The sequence below is a fragment of the Lepidochelys kempii genome, chromosome 27, assembly GCF_965140285.1.
Source record: "Lepidochelys kempii isolate rLepKem1 chromosome 27, rLepKem1.hap1, whole genome shotgun sequence".
NCBI lineage: Eukaryota > Metazoa > Chordata > Testudines > Cheloniidae > Lepidochelys > Lepidochelys kempii.
In genome coordinates, this window is record NC_136406.1 from 16747497 (window position 1) to 16768949 (window position 21453).

The window sequence follows — 21453 nt, forward strand, 5'->3', positions numbered from 1 at the left end:
GCCCGGAGGGGCCGGCAGGGAAGGGAGGGTCCCGGGAGGCCCGGGGGGCCCAGCAGGGAAGGGGGAGCTGGGGGGCAGGGAAGGGGGGTCCAGGGGCCCAGCAGGGAAGGGGGGACCGGCAAGGCCGAGGCCCAGGGAAGGGGGAGCGGGGGAGGGGGGGCAGCAGAGCGCGGGGCGGGGCGCGAGGAGCCCCCTCCTCTCTCCGCGGGGGCGGGGCCCCGCGGGGGCGCGGCAGGCCCCGCCCCCCGGAAGTCCGGCGGCGGTTGCCAGGCAGCGGTTGCCGGGCGGCGGCGGGCGGCGCGGGCCGATGGAGGGCGCGGGGCTGAGCGGGACCTTCTCCAGCCTCATGGCCGAGGGGGCGCTGCTCAGCCGGCGCGGGGAGCACGGCAAGGCGCTGGCCAGCTTCACCAACGTGAGCGGCTGATTATGCACATCGCTCATGAATATTCATGAGCATTGACACCCCCCCCCGCGGGTAGCTGGGGGTCGGGGGTCGACAGTGGGGTGCTGATACAGGGCCAGGCGCGGGGCTGGGGGACGGGATGTGGGACTGTGGCACGCGCGTGGCGGGGGGTGTGGTGCCCAGGAGCGAGGGGACGTGGGGGGACGTGGCACACGCGTGTGGCAGGGGTGTGGTGCCCAGGAGCGAGGGGACGTGGCACACGCGCGTGGCGGGGGGTGTGGTGCCCAGGAGCGAGGGGACGTGGCACACGCGCGTGGCGGGGGGTGTGGTGCCCAGGAGCGAGGGGACGTGGCACACGCGCGTGGCGGGGGGTGTGATGCTCAGGAGCGAGGGGACGTGGGGGGACGTGGCACACGCGTGTGGCAGGGGTGTGGTGCCCAGGAGCGAGGGGACGTGGCACACGCGCGTGGCGGGGGGTGTGATGCCCAGGAGCGAGGGGACGTGGGGGGACGTGGCACACGCGCGTGGCGGGGGGTGTGGTGCCCAGGAGCGAGGGGACGTGGCACACGCGCGTGGCGGGGGGTGTGGTGCCCAGGAGCGAGGGGACGTGGCACACGCGCGTGGCGGGGGGTGTGGTGCCCAGGAGCGAGGGGACGTGGCACACGCGCGTGGCGGGGGGTGTGGTGCCCAGGAGCGAGGGGACGTGGGGGGACGTGGCACACGCGTGTGGCAGGGGTGTGGTGCCCAGGAGCGAGGGGACGTGGCACACGCGCGTGGCGGGGGGTGTGGTGCCCAGGAGCGAGGGGACGTGGCACACGCGCGTGGCGGGGGGTGTGGTGCCCAGGAGCGAGGGGACGTGGCACACGCGCGTGGCGGGGGGTGTGATGCTCAGGAGCGAGGGGACGTGGGGGGACGTGGCACACGCGTGTGGCAGGGGTGTGGTGCCCAGGAGCGAGGGGACGTGGCACACGCGCGTGGCGGGGGGTGTGATGCCCAGGAGCGAGGGGACGTGGGGGGACGTGGCACACGCGCGTGGCGGGGGGTGTGGTGCCCAGGAGCGAGGGGACGTGGCACACGCGCGTGGCGGGGGGTGTGGTGCCCAGGAGCGAGGGGACGTGGCACACGCGCGTGGCGGGGGGTGTGGTGCCCAGGAGCGAGGGGACGTGGCACACGCGCGTGGCGGGGGGTGTGGTGCCCAGGAGCGAGGGGACGTGGGGGGACGTGGCACACGCGTGTGGCAGGGGTGTGGTGCCCAGGAGCGAGGGGACGTGGCACACGCGCGTGGCGGGGGGTGTGGTGCCCAGGAGCGAGGGGACGTGGCACACGCGCGTGGTGGGGGGTGTGGTGCCCAGGAGCGAGGGGACGTGGCACACGCGCGTGGCGGGGGGTGTGGTGCCCAGGAGCGAGGGGACGTGGCACACGCACGTGGCGGGGGGTGTGGTGCCCTGGAGCGAGGGGACGTGGCACACGCGCGTGGCGGGGGGTGTGGTGCCCAGGAGCGAGGGGATGTGGCACACGCACGTGGCGGGGGGTGTGGTGCCCAGGAGCGAGGGGACGTGGCACACGCACGTGGCGGGGGGTGTGATGCCCAGGAGCGAGGGGATGTGAGGACACGGCCTGGGGAGATGAGGGGATGCAGTGAGATGAGATAGCACATGTGGGGAGGAGACGTAGCAAGGGAGCAAAGGGCTATCATGCGTGGATCTGGGGACAGAGCACAAGAGAATGCGGAGAAGTAGTGACATCACAAGGGGAGGGCCGTGGTGTCATCCCAATGTCTGCATCGGTCAGTGACACGTGTCAATGTTCCTCATCAGCCCTGAGCCGGGACCAGAACCTCAAACCACAACTTACTTCCCTCCATGATTTGAATGGCCAGGGCAGAGCGATTTAATGAGGGCAAAGTTATTTCTCCAGTTCTCTAAGGAGTGGGGACCAGAGGTTGGAGCAGGGGCCTGGGTGCTAGGAGTCATGGGTTTTATTTCTGCCTCTTCTACTGATTCTCTCAAGTCACGTGCCTCAGTTACCACCCAAGGGGTGATACAGTTTACCCCTTGCGGGGGTTGTGAGTCTTTGTTCATGAATGCTTGGGAATCACATGGAGATCCTGGCTGGGAGGGCGTCACAGATGTGCAGCAGGTTCTATCAAATACAGGTGCCGGTGCGTGCTTCCTGTGCTGACAAGCCCAGCACCTCTGTGACTGAATGCTTCTCTCTGTTTGCATCCCAGGCTCTGCAGGTGAAAGCAGGGGATAAGCACGGCCTGGTTGCCCGTTCAGTGTGTTACCTGAAACTCGGGGACACAGAAAATTCCCTGAGAGACGCAGAAGCCTCTCTTCAAAATGACCAAACATTCTCCAAGGTAAATAGCATTAGGGGACAAGGGACTGGTGTGGACCTAGGACTGGCCTTCAGTGAGTGGGGCACCAAGGGTACATCTACACTGCAAAAAAAAAAAAAAAAAAAAAAAGCAGCAGCCGGGTGTCTCAGAGCCTGTGTCTATGGACTTGTGGTCAAAGGTCTTGAACTACTGTGCTAAAAATAGCAGTGTAGACATTCCTGCTCAGGTTGGAGCTCGGGCCCTGTGACCACCCCCTTTGACTGGGTTTCAGAGCTTGCGCGGGAACATTGTCTGTATTGCTCTTTTTAGCACCATACACGAGCCCAAGTCTGTAGACTCAGGCTCTGAGACTTGCTGCTGTGGCCTTTGTTTGTTTGTTTGTTGTTTTTGCAGTGCAGACATACCCCAAGAAGCCAGGGGGGAGCAGGGGGTTGTTAAAGTCTCCTCTTCCCCACTCTTTGTTCCTGCTCCAGAATATGAGATCAGAGCTGCCGGTGAGTTGCTGAATCTGCCCTTGTGTTGCTTGTGCTCAGTGCAAGCCCTGTCTGTTCTGTCAGGGCAGTGGGTTGTCTGGAGAGCTGTTCTTCTATCCCGTTGAAAATCCCACATTCTACAGGGAAACTCTAGTTGCAGTTGAGGTTTGCTGGACACACTCACACTTTATTCCAGCATCACATAAACAGCTGTAAATATTTACAGTCTGACAGCAACAGGGACCTGATCTGGCACCCCTCCCCTTATAGTGACCCCAAGGAAGTGAAGGAAACTCACCGGAGTCATGGTTGCAGGATCAGGCTTTATGCTTGGCAGAGATGAGATGGCCCGTAGCACTCTCCTCACTGCTTTGGGAGCTGTTCTATGTATTACATTCAGACTGTTTGTTTCCTTCATTACAGGGGCTTTACCAAAAGGCTGAGACCCTGTACACCATGGGCGACTTTGAATTTGCACTAGTGTATTATCACCGAGGCCACAAACTACGTCCAGAGCTACAGGAATTCAGGCTAGGAATTCAGAAAGCTCAGGAAGCGATTGACAACTCTGTCGGAAGTAAGATGTTACAGTTTATTGACAATGCAAGCGTATCCCAAAGCAGGCAATTCAGTAGCTGTGGTCCTATATTATATTAGTTCCTCACGTGCTCAGAGATGAGAGGACATTGCACAGGAAGATCTGTCGGCCTCCTGAATCACATGCATAATTGCCATTTTCAGCTGAGGTCAGGGAATTCCCAATAGGGTCCAACCTGTGTTACTAGCCAAATGTACATTTTGTTACAGTATCTAATTACCTCCCAGTAATAGAGATTCAGGTGTCGACCTGGACCCCCTGATCCGTGCAGTCATTACCCTATGCTTGATTATTGCAACTTACATGTACGAACAAAGCCCCAAACTCTGAAAATGTTCCAGCTCGTTCAAAACGCAGTAGCCCATCTGCTTAGCACCCTGCTGCTCTTCTCGCTACACTGGCTCCCCACTGACTACAGAATCCATTTCAAGGTCTCTGTCCTGATGTTCAGAGCCTTTCAGTGAAATTAATCTCAGCTTCCTGAAACCACATCTCCTGCTGTGACCCTGACCTCCCATGACAGCTGATCTGCTTGGGACAAGTGAAACTGTCAACCAGTAGGGAGAGGCAACACTTTCATAGGAGCTAGACCTAGACTAGAACTCAATCCAGCCAGAGGCAAAAGTGATCTAAGGCCTTCTAGTGTTCAGAGCTAGATATAAAACTCATTTCTTCCACTTAGCATTCCCTTAATAATGTCTTCACAAGGATATGCAGTACACCCACTCATAGACAGACAGCATGCCTATTCACAGACATACATCACACCCCCACTTATGGACACACACACACCACAGCAACTTTCAGACAACACCTACCCACACAGGACACACATAGACATAGAATGATGGCACCCGCCTCCCCGACATGCACAGAACACAGAGACTTGGACTGACAGTACACCTACCCACCCACAAAAGCAAACAGACATGCTAATCAACAATCAAGCTGTTTCTTCTCAAGACTGGGAAAGAAGCAAGAGACAACTGTTATTTTAGCTGTATTTTCATGTAACTGGGAGGCTTCTGGATACTACGGCAATGGAGACCATGAACAGCTAGCTAGATAGTCTGAGAAACTCCTCCCAGGCTGGTCTAGATAGTCTTGTCCAGACTCTCTCACCTGAGGAGATTCATTAGAACAGTGTCTGATTCTCCTTTCCCCCTTCTGGCTTGGCCAAAGCTGTGTGTTGCCGGCATGCAGTTAGACTGTCAGAGTTGAGAGCGGGGCATTTGGTCTAAATATTGACAAATATGATTTAGAAATAACTCTCTGGGCTGGTGGAGGTCCTGGTATCCCACTCTGGTACTGCCCCATCTGCCTGCTTAACTGGCTGGTTGTCTCTTGTTTTATAGGTAGATTGTAAGATCTTTAGGGCAGGGACTGTCTTTTTGTTGTATTTGTACAGTGCCTGGTGGAAAGGGGCCCTGATCTGTGGTTGTGACCCCTTGGTGCTACCATAGGGGCCACAATAATAATTCTTATTAATAAGACATGCAGCTGAGCTGTTTCTCTGAGCTGCAATTCCTGCTCTTAGACGGAAGAGAGGGATACAGAACTTGCCACGTATTTCAAATGCCGCGATAAGTTCCCAGCTTTGTTTCTAACAGGGCATTACTGGCCTAGCACATTTACATCTGTGTTAAACTCTAGGGCCTGTGCGTTGCAGTTCTTGAATGCTCACAAGCATATTTTTTCCGTTTGCAGGTCCTTCCTCAGTTAAATTGGAGAACAAAGGGGACCTCTGCTTTTTAAGCAGGCAGGCAGAGGTATGGTGTGAACGACATTTCTCTTGGGAAGCTCACTAGAGATACCACAATGCTAAATGCTTTCTGGTGAATTGGCACAACCAGGGGAAAAAATGGCTGAGACTTTCTGCAGCCATATCAGTAGAACTAAAGTTCTGGGGTCAGCCCAGTGTGCCATGCGTGGCAGACAGTTCTGCCTTCTTGACATTTGGTGTAGCTCTATCGGAAGAGAGCACCAGCCAAGGAGAAACTGAACACTTGATCTGGTGCCTTTCCACCAGCAAAACTCCCACTGCTTTCAAACAGACTATCACACAGGAAAGAGGACATTAAGAGCATCTGTGTTTGTGTCTAGCTATGGGCCCAAATTCTGCTGGCCTTACTCACATGAGTACTTTCCATCAATTTCAGTAGGGACATCGGGGGCCATGCTCAATCTGTAGCACCTACTTTGGTTTGACTTGCTTTAAGGTTAAACTTTTCAAAAGTGGCCACGGATTTCGGGTGGCTCAATTTTTGGGTGCCCAGCTTGAGGCACGTGGCTCCTCGGGAGCGTTGAATAGTTTGACATCAGCGGGAGCAGTGAGTGCTCAACTCCGCAGAAAGTCAGGGTTCAAGGGCCTGACTTTCGCAAGGTCCTGCCGAGTCCTTTGACTCCAGTTGGAGCTGTGGCTGCTTAGCAGCTGTGGAAATCAGGACCAACGTGTCTAAAGTTGGGCATCCAGAAATAGAGGCCGCCATCATCAGTGGCCACTTGGAAATATGTGGCTGAATGTGCTTAGGAGAAGTACAGTAACTTTAACCTGTAGAGCCACCCCAGGATGTATTTATTATGGGTGTGTTTTGAACCTGGATTAGGATTTGGGATGGGAAGGCCTGCGGGGATCTTCCCCCCAACACCCTTTCTCGTACTGTGGAGGGCTGGATGCCCCACCCCCAGGAGCCTGCATGCACTGAGTCTAGCACTGGTCAGCTGGAGTCACTCAAGAGCAGTGTAAGACACTATCTCTCAGAAGGGGCAGAACTCCTGCTTTTATAAAGCTGCTGTCCTAGGGAGCGAGTGCGTGGGGGTGCTTGGGATCTAAACTTGGATCCCCACTAGATCAACAGGCTGGTCTTGTGCCTGTGTCATTCTTTCCTTCATGAATAAAAAGTTTGGGAAGTGGATCCGAAAGCTAGCCCTTTCTGCTTGTGTCAGTATCCCTCTCCTCTGCGTCCTTCTGTTTTGTTCTGCGGCAGAGCAAAAAAGTGAAGCAGAAACTTCAGGTCAAAGCCCCCAAAAAGGATCAAAAGCAGCAGAGTAAAGTGGAGCCCATCAGGAATGAAAAGACTGAACGGCAACTTCTTGGAGAGCTTTATGTTGACAAGGCCTACCTGGAGAAACTACTCAAGGATGAAGGTCTTTCTCTATTGTATTTAACTAAATATAACACGTTATTCCTCTTGATTCAGTCAAATCCACGTTTTCCTTTCATTCTGTTATTCATATGACCACCAGGGGAAGGATCACCCCTTGAGTAGCACATGCTAGGGTTTGCAGTGGTCCCAAACCTACAAATTACGTGATCCAGATTTATACAAGTTACTCAAGTTTCCAGGACCAGTGTTTGTAACAATGTCTAAATACATTTTATCCTTTATACTTCCTTATTAGTTAAATAGCAGCATTCTGTAGCAAGCAGTTCAGTTATCCACTAACACCGGCCCAAAGCCCTCAATGCCAATCAAAATAAAAAGCAGAAATTATATTATTTTAAGTACAAATGTCATAGTTGATTAGATAAACTCGTGTTGAATTAAGTTGAAGGCACCAGTTTTGCTTTGGACTGGTCAATGTCATGGTTTTGCTGCTAAGGATTAAGATGCGGGATTCGGAAAAGGATCAGATTTCTGAGTTGGGCAGAAAATGCATCCCTGTTTAATTAGTTTTCTTGAGAAATATTTCCCCAGGAACATAGGAGAGAGGCTTTAGTCCCCTGTTACCTGCTGTTATGTTACCAGTCTTCATAACTTGCATGGGTCCATCTTATCTTCTGAGACTTTAAAAGTTCTCACAGTATTCCATGGGGACAATCCATGCAATCCAGTATGCCTACATTCCGTTAAGGTGCCATCTACGCTATAAGTGGATCAGATAGTTTCTCATCTTGAGCTATGGCCGAGTGGGACAGGTGTCCAGATCACCAAACTTCACCACCACTAGTGCTCACTGAGCCTCTCCTGGGTTGTTTCACCATTGAAGACAAGGATTGAAGGGGCCGTGGACACTGACTCTTACGGGTCATGCTTACATGCCAGGTTTAGGCATGACAGCAGTGGGTGGTGAGGTGGTGGGGGAAGCTTGCCCTGCCACCACCCATGCTGTGTCTGTTCCGGGGATTATTAAAGGACTTAGTCTCCAGGGCGCTCAATCTGGGGCTAGCACTAAAAATGCCCCCCCCCTCCCCCCACATCATGGCTTCACTCCTCAGATCCTTTAATACTGTCTCCTGGTTCTGCCTTTCACTGATTTCCAGACTTGATCAAAAGCAGCACAAAGTATGGGATGACAGTGGAGGACCTGATCCTGGGTGGCATTAACTACCTGGACACCCGCACTGAATTCTGGCAGCAGCAGAAGCCCATCTACGCCCGCGTGAGAGACCGCAAGCTCATGCAGCAGAGATGGCTCCCAGAGAGAAAGCGAAAGCCATCGGAAGTTGCCAGATACATCCTGAAGAGCATGGAAGAAATTGATATGTGTAGGTGTCCCACATGGAAGCAACAAGAGCATTGTGACTGGTGTATATTATTCACAGTGGGCAGCTACAGACCAGATCAGCAGGAGCCCTGCATTTAGAGGGCTGTTATTTCCTAATGATAGCAGGTTTAAAAATGTGTCATGCTTTTCCCTGCCTTTCCCAAGCAATACTTTAGTATAGAATTTAACACACTGGGGTATTTTCCAGCTCCTCCTATACTCAGGGTATCCCAGAGCACTGTACAGAGCAGTGCTTTGGACACTAGAACCCTGTAGGCAAATGCAGTGTGCTTAGCAAATGACCCACCCAGCCTGGGACACTGGCGAGGCCAGGGCATTGGTTCTTCTCTACCTTCTTTGAAAAGTAACAAGGACAGAAAGGGCTAGAAGGATGAAGAATTTGCAGGGAAGGGTCTGGAAGGGAGGAGAGAGGGCTCCAAGCCATTTCTATTCAGTGTTTGTCTTGTTCACTTTGTAACCCATAAGACCTCTGTCGTCATCACTGAGGCTCAGTTCCTTTTCCTTGCCACAGAATTGCCCCCAAATGTGGCAGATGACAGAGCTCCATAGCATAGTATGGTGGTTTAATTGCCACAGCATTGCACAAAGCTGGGACAGGTAACAGAGCCGCGTGATGGACTGACCTGTAAGAGATGCCATAGTGGTGTTGCGTCTAGCACTTACTCTCAGATGACACATTCAGCTTCCCTGCTGCACGACTAGATTCTCCCAACCCATCTTCAGACTGTGGGTCTCATTCTCCATTGTCCTGCACTAGGGGTTTTCATTTGCACCTGTGCAAAGTGAGTGCAAAATGGTACCAAAGCAGACTTACATTGGTGGCAGTATTTTGCACAGGTATAAATGAGTCCCCAAAGACACAGTGGAGAATCAGGCCCTGTGTCTCCCCAGCTGTCCCTGTGCCCCACTTGGTGCTGAGCGTTCCTCTCTCTATGCTTCTAGTGTTGACCAGTAGTTGCCCTGAAGGAAGCTGTAAGAAAGCTGAGCATGTGCTAAAAACAATCGAAGGTTGGTCTGACGATGAAATTCCCAACAAGAACGAATTGATTGGAAACCTCTACAGCTGCATTGGGAATGCTCAGATAGAGATGGAGCAAATGGGGGCAGCACTGCAGAGTCACAAGATGGATCTGGAGATCGCAAGGGAAAAGTGAGTGCTCCAAAGCCCAATGTTAACTTGGGATGGGCGGGGAAAGGAGGCAACGTGTGGTGGTAGGAGTTCAGATGGGAAGGGCACATTGCCTAACTGAAGGGCAATTCTCAAATAATGCTTTGAATTTCTATAGCCTTGCTCTTCTGGAGACCTGATGGCACTAGACCCAGTCATTACGTGCCCTCACGGTATCCACTGACGTATCATCATCACCATAGTACAAACAGGGAGGCTGAGGGAGAACAATGCGTGTGTCCTGCCCAAGGACACAGACCAAATCCATGTCAGAGCCAGGGCTTGCACCCGGAGCTCTTGATTCCCAGCCCTCCACCCTGCCCCCAGCAATGCTTCTGCCTAAGAAAACGTTATAATCAGATTTCTTGATAGGTTTTCTGGCTGGGGAAATCATTTTCATTTGAGTCGTTACGTCAGTACCCAGGAGGTACAGCCATCCGCTCCTGCAGAAAACGTTCTGCAGGATCTCTCAGGCGGAAGAGAATGGAGCAGAATGGGCTTTATATCGTCCTCTCCGAATGGAGTTTTGCAGAGCACTTCACAAAGCAAGGAGGTCCCTGTTGGACCCGTTTGGGTTTTTGCTGCCAGTGCAGTGATTAGGCAGGGAGGAAGCGTCCTCTAGTGGTTAAAGTGCAGGACAGGAGTGAGAGGATCTGGGTTCTGCTGTTCACTCACTGTGTGACCTGGGGCAATGCATGTAGGGTATGTCTACGCAGCAACTAGACACCTGCAGCTGGCCCCAGCTGGGAAGTCTACACAGCAAGGAGACAGTCCCACAGCCTGAGCCCGAGTCAGCTAGGGATAGTAAAACTGGTTCATATCAGAGGAGGGGCGTGAGGGTTTGGTCATTAACATTTGTAAAGAACACTTGGTGCGCTACAGGGTGCATTCTTATAAAGTGAGTAGCCATTAGCTTTGACCAATAGCTCACACAGAGCACTGGACAGCAGAGCCTGGTTACTGAGAGCGAGCGAATGCAGACTAGGACCCTGGGATTCTCCTTTTCAATGATTTAAAAAAGCTGCTTTGTTTCTTTAACTTCCAGCACAGACATGGCATCTATCTCAGCACAATATCCCATTGCAATTTTAAATGGGCCCTATGTCACACTCTATCAACTTGAAATCTACTTAATTGAACAGAAAAATGAGTTAAAAGTACTTTTAAGTACTACGTGTGCCCGTTACTCACCCCTACAAATGGTACACTTTCCAAATACAAAATGCTTTTCTCGCCCATGTTGCTATGTGAAAATCCACACAACTGACTGACTACACAGAGGGAACTGTGGAAGTGACTGCACACAAAAAGTGTCTTATCAAATGCACAAAAAACCAATGCAAACAAACAAAAATGGATAAAGCAGACCCATTCCCCCCACTTATCTCTTCCAGCTACAGTAATCTTAGGTGGTACTTAGAACAGTAGTTGGTAAAAAGTATTTCAAACTGACAGTGTTCCTTTAGTGCTGTCTGACATTGTTATGTGAGCTCACTGAACCGGTGAATCTCAAAGAGAATATAGAGGGAGCCTAAGAAAATGCAGGATTATTCAGGGGCAAGACTCTTTGAAGACCTTGTTCTTTCGCTTCAATGCAGTGATCTGCCAGATGCCGTCTCCAGAGCTCTTGACAACATTGGCAGGGTTTATGCCAGAATTGGCAAATTCCAGCAAGCTATTGACACGTACGTAACATTCATAACATAACAGGTAAGAAAGTAGATTTACAATTAAACGGGTGTTGCTTGGTCCATGTATTTAATTATGCTGTCAACAAAGGGTACTGCTAATGCCAGCTGTGATGTGAACACTCGCCACGAGGAGCTGCACTGGACAGGCCACTGGACAGCCATCAGATAGTAACAATTTCCAGTTGCAAGGATTGATCTTGCCTTGATTCAAACCGGCAGCCCTGAGAGTAAATGACTTTGTAACCCAACCCCCAGAGTCTTCCAGACTTTCTGACTTGCTCTCTTTCCAAACATCTAAGAGGCCTCAGCATAATAAGACTTTGGGTAATGGAAACATCTGCAACCCTTTTAAGGGTTTAAAAAGCCAAGAGCCAACATTACACTGAACCTAGGGCAGTAGAAGTAACTTTCTTTTCCTGTGTAAAGATGGGAGGAGAAGATCCCACTGGCAAAAACCAGCCTGGAGAAGACGTGGTTATTCCATGAAATTGGCCGATGTTACCTAGAGCTCGATGAAGCAACAGAGGCCCAGGATTATGGAGAAAAATCTCTCCATTCAGCGGAGGAGGAGGGTGATGTTGAGTGGCAACTCAACGCTAGTGTGCTGGTTGCACAAGCACAAGGTAAAGACATTGTTGAAAAATTTGCTTTAAAGATGGCAGACATTGAGTCTACTCCACAGCTTCATTAAACCTGTCTGTGCCTTACAAACAACCCCACAAAGTCTCATTTGAGCAAAAGTCTTTTCAAGACTTTTCAAGGCTCATTGGGCTAACATAATAGTTTCCTCTTGTTCTTAGTCCTGCATTAAAATGGATTCTTGTTTGTCTGGTTTCAGAGGAACAGCCGTGTTAGTCTGTATTCGCAAAAAGAAAAGGAGGACTTGTGGCACCTTAGAGACTAACCAATTTATTTGAGCATGAGCTTTCGTGAGCTACAGCTCACTTCATCAGATGTTTACCGTGGAAACTGCAGCAGACTTTATATACACACAGAAATCATGAAACAATACCTCCTCCCACCCCACTGTCCTGCTGGTAATAGCTTATCTAAAGTGATCAACAGGTGGGCCATTTCCAGCACAAATCCAGGTTTTCTCACCCTCCACCCCCCCACACAAATTCACTCTCCTGCTGGTGCTAGCCCATCCAAAGTGACAACTCTTTACATAATCAAGTCGGGCTATTTCCTGCATAGATCAAGGTTTTCTCACATCCCCCCCACCCCCATACACACACAAACTCACTCTCCTGCTGGTAATAGCTCATCTAAACTGACCATTCTCCAGGTTTAAATCCAAGTTAAACCAGAACATCTGGGGGGGGGGGGGTAGGAAAAAACAAGAGGAAACAGGCTACCTTGCATAATGACTTAGCCACTCCCAGTCTCTATTTAAGCCTAAATTAATAGTATCCAATTTGCAAATGAATTCCAATTCAGCAGTTTCTCGCTGGAGTCTGGATTTGAAGTTTTTTTGTTTTAAGATAGCGACCTTCATGTCTGTGATTGCGTGACCAGAGAGATTGAAGTGTTCTCCGACTGGTTTATGAATGTTATAATTCTTGACATCTGATTTGTGTCCATTTATTCTTTTACGTAGAGACTGTCCAGTTTGACCAATGTACATGGCAGAGGGGCATTGCTGGCACATGATGGCATAGATCACATTGGTGGATGTGCAGGTGAACGAGCCTCTGATAGTGTGGCTGATGTTATTAGGCCCTGTGATGGTGTCCCCTGAATAGATATGTGGGCACAATTGGCAACGGGCTTTGTTGCAAGGATAAGTTCCTGGGTTAGTGGTTCTGTTGTGTGGTATGTGGTTGTTGGTGAGTATTTGCTTCAGGTTGCGGGGCTGTCTGTAGGCAAGGACTGGCCTGTCTCCCAAGACTTGTGAGAGTGTTGGGTCATCCTTTAGGATAGGTTGTAGATCCTTAATAATGCGTTGGAGGGGTTTTAGTTGGGGGCTGAAGGTGACGGCTAGTGGCGTTCTGTTATTTTCTTTGTTAGGCCTGTCCTGTAGTAGGTAACTTCTGGGAACTCTTCTGGCTCTATCAATCTGTTTCTTTACTTCTGTAGGTGGGTATTGTAGTTGTAAGAAAGCTTGACAGAGATCTTGTAGGTGTTTGTCTCTGTCTGAGGGGTTGGAGCAAATGCGGTTCTATTCCTACCTGCATGCCTCCAGCTTTCACCCTGACCACACCACACGATCCATCGTCTACAGCCAAGCTCTGCGATACAACCGCATTTGCTCCAACCCCTCAGACAGAGACAAACACCTACAAGATCTCTGTCAAGCTTTCTTACAACTACAATACCCACCTACAGAAGTAAAGAAACAGATTGATAGAGCCAGAAGAGTTCCCAGAAGTTACCTACTACAGGACAGGCCTAACAAAGAAAATAACAGAACGCCACTAGCCGTCACCTTCAGCCCCCAACTAAAACCCCTCCAACGCATTATTAAGGATCTACAACCTATCCTAAAGGATGACCCAACACTCTCACAAGTCTTGGGAGACAGGCCAGTCCTTGCCTACAGACAGCCCCGCAACCTGAAGCAAATACTCACCAACAACCACATACCACACAACAGAACCACTAACCCAGGAACTTATCCTTGCAACAAAGCCCGTTGCCAATTGTGCCCACATATCTATTCAGGGGACACCATCACAGGGCCTAATAACATCAGCCACACTATCAGAGGCTCGTTCACCTGCACATCCACCAATGTGATCTATGCCATCATGTGCCAGCAATGCCCCTCTGCCATGTACATTGGTCAAACTGGACAGTCTCTACGTAAAAGAATAAATGGACACAAATCAGATGTCAAGAATTATAACATTCATAAACCAGTCGGAGAACACTTCAATCTCTCTGGTCACGCAATCACAGACATGAAGGTCGCTATCTTAAAACAAAAAAACTTCAAATCCAGACTCCAGCGAGAAACTGCTGAATTGGAATTCATTTGCAAATTGGATACTATTAATTTAGGCTTAAATAGAGACTGGGAGTGGCTAAGTCATTATGCAAGGTAGCCTGTTTCCTCTTGTTTTTTCCTACCCCCCCCCCCCCCCCCAGATGTTCTGGTTTAACTTGGATTTAAACCTGGAGAATGGTCAGTTTAGATGAGCTATTACCAGCAGGAGAGTGAGTTTGTGTGTGTATGGGGGTGGGGGGGATGTGAGAAAACCTTGATCTATGCAGGAAATAGCCCGACTTGATTATGTAAAGAGTTGTCACTTTGGATGGGCTAGCACCAGCAGGAGAGTGAATTTGTGTGGGGGGGTGGAGGGTGAGAAAACCTGGATTTGTGCTGGAAATGGCCCACCTGTTGATCACTTTAGATAAGCTATTACCAGCAGGACAGTGGGGTGGGAGGAGGTATTGTTTCATGATTTCTGTGTGTATATAAAGTCTGCTGCAGTTTCCACGGTAAACATCTGATGAAGTGAGCTGTAGCTCACGAAAGCTCATGCTCAAATAAATTGGTTAGTCTCTAAGGTGCCACAAGTCCTCCTTTTCTTGTTTGTCTGTTACAGTGAAACTTCAAGACTTCCAATCTGCAGTTATGAACTTTGAAAAAGCTCTTGAGAAGGCAAAACTCATTCATAACGATGCAGCTCAGCAGGCCATCATCATCGTAAGTGATTTACTGTAATCAAGAGAGGAGTTTTGGGGCAATGTTCAGAAGTTACCGATCACTATTGTTCTCAACTTCTGGTCCGTGGGGCCAGGGACCCAGGGCAAGAAGAGAATGCCAGCTGGCAGCTGGGGGATTAGGGAATGAAATGTCTCACACGAGGAACAAGGCAGCCTTTGTCAAGCTGCTCCCCAAAATAAAAAACATATGAAACCTCTTGAGTTAGAAAACTCGGTCCCAATGTGAGCTAATGCTGGAAATATACGGGGTAAAATCTTGGACCTATTGGAGTCAGTGGCAGAACTTCTATTGACTTCAGTGTAGCCAGGAGTCAAATTCTGTCTTTCATTGCATCCAGGTGCATGCCAGCAAGCTCATGGCCAGCAGCTGGAATGTGAGGTTGAATATGGCCCCCCTGTTCTGGCCTCTCTGAAATATCATAGAGAGGCTACTCTGCATGACCTCCATGACAGGAACAATATGGGTATTGGCTATGAATTGGGGGGGCATGATTTGCATGTTATCAGCACATATGCTTGCTGCCCTAGCAATGGTCTGCATGCATAGGTAGTCCTCCAGGTGATTCATAATCTCATTGGAGTAGATCACAAAAAGGGCTGATCTCACCCAGTATTTCAAAACACAGAACAGTGCTTCTTCAGCATGAATGTGTGCCTGTTTGGGGATCCGTTAAGTGTGTTTCCGAGCACAGGGGAACCACCTCTATTGTTTAGTTAAAAATGGGAAAAACAGTGCTAGCTTTGTGGGACGGGGGTGTAAGGAGGAAGGGATGATCCCTGCTGAAGTGTGCTAAGGAGTATATTAGCGAGAGTAGTGCAATCACAATGGGGGGAGGAATGGAGCAAAGAGGCTCTTCACTGCAGGTAGCTTTAAAGGCACCAAAAGAGCAAGGAATGATGGGAGAGGGGACAGCAGAGGGGATTGGTCCTGCTTTGAGCAGGGGGTTGGACTAGATGACCTCCTGAGGTCCCTTCCAACCCTGATATTCTATGATAATGGGACAAACTTTTGAATAGGCCTGTCATGTGACTGCATGTCTAGATTTGTCACTAATTATTCTTGTCAACTTCAGGCCTTAGATGATGCGAACAAAGACTTCATTGAAGAGTTGAAAGCAGAACAAAGGACAGAGAGAATCGAATCTTTAAGAGGTACTAATTCACCTGGGAATCGGTGTATAAAACAATGTAGAAAGTTTTGCATATCCCCTTCTCTTCTACATCATCACAGGACACTTGGAGGAGTAGCTAACTCTATAATCCTCTAAGTGCTCACAAACTGATTGATGAATAATTTGTTCCAATATATTTCCAGGTATCAAAGTTAGGCTGGCTAGTCTATAATTCCCCAGGTCCTCTTTTTTCTCCTTTTAAAGATAGGTTCTATGTTTGCCCTGCTCCAGTCCTCCAGGTCCTCACATCCTCCAGGAGTTCTGAAAGATAATTGCTAATGGTTCCAAAATTGCTTCAGCTATTTACTTAAGTACCTTAGGGTAAATTTCATCAGATCCTGGCGACTTGAATCGATCTCTATATTGTCTAACTTGTTCTTTCCCTATTTTGGCTTGTGTGCCTTCCCCCTTGTTGATAACATGTATTGTGTTAGGTATCTTCTCACAATTTACCTTGTTAGTGAATCAAAATAGGCATTGAACACCTTAGCCTTCTTGGTGTCATCCGTTGTTAGCTCTCCTTCCCCACTAAATAGTTGACCTACCCTTTTCTGTGTCTTTCTTTTGCTCCTAATGTATTTATAGAACCTCTTCTTACTGCCTTTTATGTCCCTTGCTGCGTGTAATTCATTTTGTGCCTTAAACTGTTGATATTGTGTCTACATGCTCGTGCTGTTCTGCTTGTTCTTACTCTTGCCTATTTGTCCATGGTTCCACTTTCTGTAGGATTCCTTTGTGATTTTCAGGTCATTAATGAGCTCCTGATGGAGCCATATTAGCCTCTTACTATTATTCCTATCAGGATAGTTTGCTGTGGTGCCTTTAACATTGTCTCCTTGGGAAACTCTCAGCTCTCCTGAACTCCTTTTCCTCTTAGATTTTCTTCCCATGGATCTTACCTTCCAGTTCTCTGATTGTGTTCAAGTCTGCCTTCTTGAAGTCCCTTGTCCTTGTTCTGCTGCTGTCTCTCCTTCCTTTCCTTAGCTCTATCATTTCATGATCGCTTCACCCAAATGGCCTTCCACCTTCTGATTTGCAGCCAATTCCTCCCTGTTAAAATCATGTCTAAAAGGGCCATGTCCCAGGTTACTGCCTCCACCTTCTGAAACAAGAAATTGTCCCCAAGACATTCCAGGGGCTTACTGTACATTTTGTGTTTTGCCGAATTTCTTTTCCAACAGAAATCTGAGTAGTTAAAGTCTGCCATTACTAGCAGCTCTTGAGTTCTGGATATTTCTGTTGTTTGTTCTGGAAATGCCTCATCCCCCACTTCCTCCAGATTCGGCGCTCTATATAGCAGCCCCCTATGGTGGTGTCACCACTGGTTTTCCCCACTTTTATCTTCATCCAGAGACTTTCAGTTGGTCTGCCTCTCCCCTCCTTCTGAACCTCAGAACAGATGTATATGTTCTTGATGTACAATGCAACACCTCCTTCCTTGTTCCCTGGCTTGCCCTTCTTGAACAAACTGTACCCCTCTATCCAAATATTCCAGTCTCGAGATTCATCCCTCCACATCTCTGTGATGCCAGTTGAGTCATATTTTAGCTTATGGCTCATGCTCCCTGTTTTCTGTTTCTTCCCCATAGTCCTTGCATTTGTGTATAGACATATGAAACCATAAATTGGCTATGAACGGTGGCTTTGCTTTTTATCACTGAGGTTCCGATCCCCAGCTGGTGTAAATCAGCATCTCTCCAACTTCTGTGGAGCAATGCTCATTTACACCAACTGAGGATCTGGCCCCGATTCTTTAACACACGTTAGTGCTATTTATAAACAAGACATTTTCCAAAACACAAAGTGACTCCTATAAAGAAGTTAATTTCTCCAGTGCCCCAACACCACAGTGATGGGCCTGGCAAGAACCTAAATAGACAGCTACAAAATGTGATTGTACCTAATGCTGCGTGGATATGAGACATGCAGGAAAGAGAAAGAGGGAAAAGCTCAGCTGGCTTTTGGAATCCACCTGAAATAAACTGTATCCAATTTCCCATCACCACCTGAATAACTCCATTCGCTCGGGAGCCGCCGCAGGGGGACAAGAGTCAGTGCCAGGGCGGCAGCAGCCTGCAGTGCGGTGTTTGTGCAGTGACCCACAATTTTCAATCCCAACTTGATTACTGCAGCCATTGCATCTTCTTTCCTCCATACACACGTAACTGCTGTCGACACTGGGGGGGTTGCACCAGCACAATGGGGGCAGAACAGAGTTTAAAAATAGCCCTGAGCTGTGGGATGCTTACGGTTACCTGTGTGATGCTGCAGCCACTGACTGAGGCTGTACAAGTTGATGTAATGGGGAAGAATTCAGCAGAGGACGCAGAGAGTTCCATGGCTAGGTATTTAAGTGCCGTATCAACTTTGAGCTGTAGGTGGCAGCATTTCCTGAGTTTCCCTGTAACTGCCTGCAGAAGGCAAGCAGTCCACTCGAGCACCAGACATGCCAAACCTGGGGGAAAAACACAGAAATGGGGCTCGTTTTTGGCTTAATTGGCTTGTGAGTTGCTTGTTGGCTAGTTTTTTGGCTTGTAGCTTGTTGCTTCTTTTTTTTGATTGGCTCCTGGCAAGCAGGGGCAAGGGGGGAAGAGAGTCAGGAGTGCACAGCGGGCTCACCCCAGTCCCAGACTGCACGCCGAGGGGATCTAGTCACATAGAGTGTTGGGGTTCTTAGGGATTGGCTTATTTTGGCCTTATTTTGAAATGGGATTAGCCTGATTTTTGGCTTAGTGTGAAAGTCAGGGTGCTTATTTACCCCGTGAAAGTTGGCAACTGTGTCAAGCATCCAGTCTTAAAAAGATAATAAATAGGTCATTTTGTAAGGCAAGTCTGCAGTGGGGTCCTTGGTGAGTGCTCCAGCTATGGCAGGGCAGGGGGGGAGCATGGAAGAAAGCAGAGGGCATGATCCACTCATTGGTGCAACCAGGAGTATCGCCATGCAGTGATATGAAACTGGTCTAAGGCTGGCAGTGGGGAGGGCCATCCAAGGTCTCACAGAGTACAGGATCACACGGACCCCTTGTGGGAGAAGCAGCTATGTAACACCATGGCAGAGAGTTTACTCAAATGGATCCTCAAGTGAACATATTTGAAATGTTATAAAACTGAAACCATTTTAGACTGTGTCTGTTACATATAATACCCTGAAAGTTTGGCTCCCATATTTATACACTGAAATATATCTGCAATACACAAACTGGGTGGTTAATTCAGGTGTAATAGATCCTCCATTAATATACAACAGGAGGCCCTGCTCCCGCAGTTGGATCTGGGAGGGCAGTCCCCTGCACCGATACATAGCCCCAGAGTCTGAGGTTGTTATTTAATAAAATAAAAATATAAAAGGGATACAAAGTTTTTATATATATATATACACTGGATATTGTATGTGTGACTATTATACAGCTATATGGATCTGAATCCATAAGAATAAATGTTTCAGTATATGCCACTTATTTAAGTATTATGAGAAGAGTGCCAATTTAATATTTAAATCTTAGCTTCATTCTTAGAGTGCTGTTTGGTCTGACAGCCAGCTTTCCCCCATAAACCCTGCAGGGCATGCACTGTTCAGAGTTAGGCATGCAGATCTTGGGCCGGGGTAAATCTCGGTATGTGTGTAACTGATGACTAGTTTGATATACATCCTCCTGTTACACACTTCTGGGTTGAATGTACCACCCCTGAACTGGCAAAGACCAATGCCCCTTGAACCCAACCACACCCCTTTTCCCAGCAACATTCTCCCCCACTGGCCCTGGGTGACTAAACAGAGTTCACCTCTTTTTGTGCAAACATGAATTCCAAACAGATGCAACTTGCCAGCTCTGACCTACAACTTAAGCCCTTACTCCAGGGATGAATTTAACCTGTTGAGACCAAAAAAAAGGGAGGGGGGAGGAAAGACTGTATCAATGGGGTGGAAGAGCTCAGCAGCCCTGGTGCTCCTCTCCTCATTAAGTGCCCTCCACACCTGGAAGGTGCAGCTCCATTCTCTGCTCAGTGCTTGGTGGGAGGAACTCTGCTGTTCTGTTAAAGAAACCTCCACTGATTTCTTTTCCAGATTACGATTACGATGATGAATACCAGGAAGGAGAGGAGGCAGAGGACCAAAAAGAAAGAGAAGAAAACAAACAAAAGGAGATAGAAAAGGAAGAGAATGAGAGAAATGGAAGAGGAGGAGGAGAAGAAAAAGAGGAGACAGAGGGAGAGAAAGGGGAAGATTATGCAGAGCCTCATCAGGATTTGCCTGAATAAAGAGGCAGCATTTCCCCAGGAAACCACTCGTTAGGGTTAAAGTTCATGAGGGGTTGCTGGGTTTGCAAACTAGTGCATTTTAGTTAGTGTGAAATGGCCCCTATTTTCTCTGGACATGGAGTCAGCTCCGTCAGAATTGGGGCTGCTCTTGCTCTTTGCCCTCCCTTTTAAATACTTTTTTCCCCATGTTCCCAAGCCCTCCATTCAAGGCTGTTTGGGCTGTTACTGTGGGAGGAGTTCTGTTACTTCCCTCCCCCTCCCAGCCTTTCTGCCTAGAGTTCAGAGCCAGGTCTGTGCTTAGAAGCTTTTCTGCTGTGCCCACAGCTTTCTCTGGTAAAAAACTCAGCAATTTTGCCAATGTAGCTTATTCCAGCCCCTCTGAGCAAACTAAGCTATACCAGCAAAAGCGCCTGCTTGCTGGTATAACGGGGTCTTGCTGGTACAGCCGTGGCGATCAGGGAACCCATTTCATTACACCGCGGGCTGAGGGAGCTAAGCCGCCAAAAGTTGGTGGGGTAGAGCTGGCCCAGGACTCTGACAGAGAGTCAGATGTTACTGAGGGCCCAATAGTGCACCTGCTATGCAAGGGCAAAAGTCCCATCCACTCCCGGGGGCGTGCCGCATGCACTAGCATGGCAGCATTGGGCTCTTGCAAGTATATTTGACCCACCGGGACAGTTGCACTCATGGCAAAGTTGGGTAACATGACTGTAGGACACAGCGTTTTACCTCACGTGCCACTGACTCACTGGCGCGGATCCTCCAGGCCGCATCCCGCGCTGCCTGATTCCCACAGGCTGTGAGCAAGTGCTGGGTGGAGCGTGGCCTAAGTCAACTGTGGCTTTGAGTCCCGGTGAAACCTTCATGCCGCCAAGGGAATGTTACTTTTAGTGTATGTGACTCGTAAATAAATGATGCCAACCGTGATGGCCACAGCTTGCCTCCTTGAGGGCGTGAACTACAGTGACTAACAACTAGTGCCTTCTCTGCAGGGCGGGAGGGAGCTGCCCCGGCTGTGCCTCCTCTGGGGGAGCTGGGAGCATTGCGATGGCAGAGCCAGGCATGGGTCTGCGCCTTTCAGGGCAGTCTGGCGGTGTGCCATCGGACGAGCCTGGCGCTGCAGGCAGACCTCTCCATTGTTCGCCATAGGCTCATGTTTATAAGGT

The 21453-nt window shown here is 49.4% G+C and overlaps 1 protein-coding gene across 2 annotated transcripts; it reads left to right on the forward strand.

The window, feature by feature from the left end:
- Window positions 1-274: 274 nt before the first annotated feature.
- ODAD4 (outer dynein arm docking complex subunit 4) lies at window positions 275-21212 on the forward strand. 2 transcript variants are annotated; one of them, XM_073326040.2, is made up of 12 exons: window positions 275-412; window positions 2634-2765; window positions 3641-3794; window positions 5523-5584; window positions 6803-6962; window positions 8080-8304; window positions 9267-9474; window positions 11091-11177; window positions 11610-11806; window positions 14735-14835; window positions 15929-16007; window positions 20094-21212. In XM_073326040.2, exons 1-12 carry the CDS (start codon window positions 308-310, stop codon window positions 20285-20287), a joined length of 1704 nt encoding a protein of 567 aa, XP_073182141.1. In that variant the 5' UTR covers window positions 275-307; the 3' UTR covers window positions 20288-21212. The 2 variants fall into 2 exon arrangements, with proteins under 2 accessions (XP_073182141.1, XP_073182142.1); XM_073326041.2 differs by lacking the exon at window positions 275-412 and adding an exon at window positions 3138-3238 and having other exon boundaries at window positions 2679-2765.
- The last annotated feature ends 241 nt before the right edge of the window (window positions 21213-21453 follow it).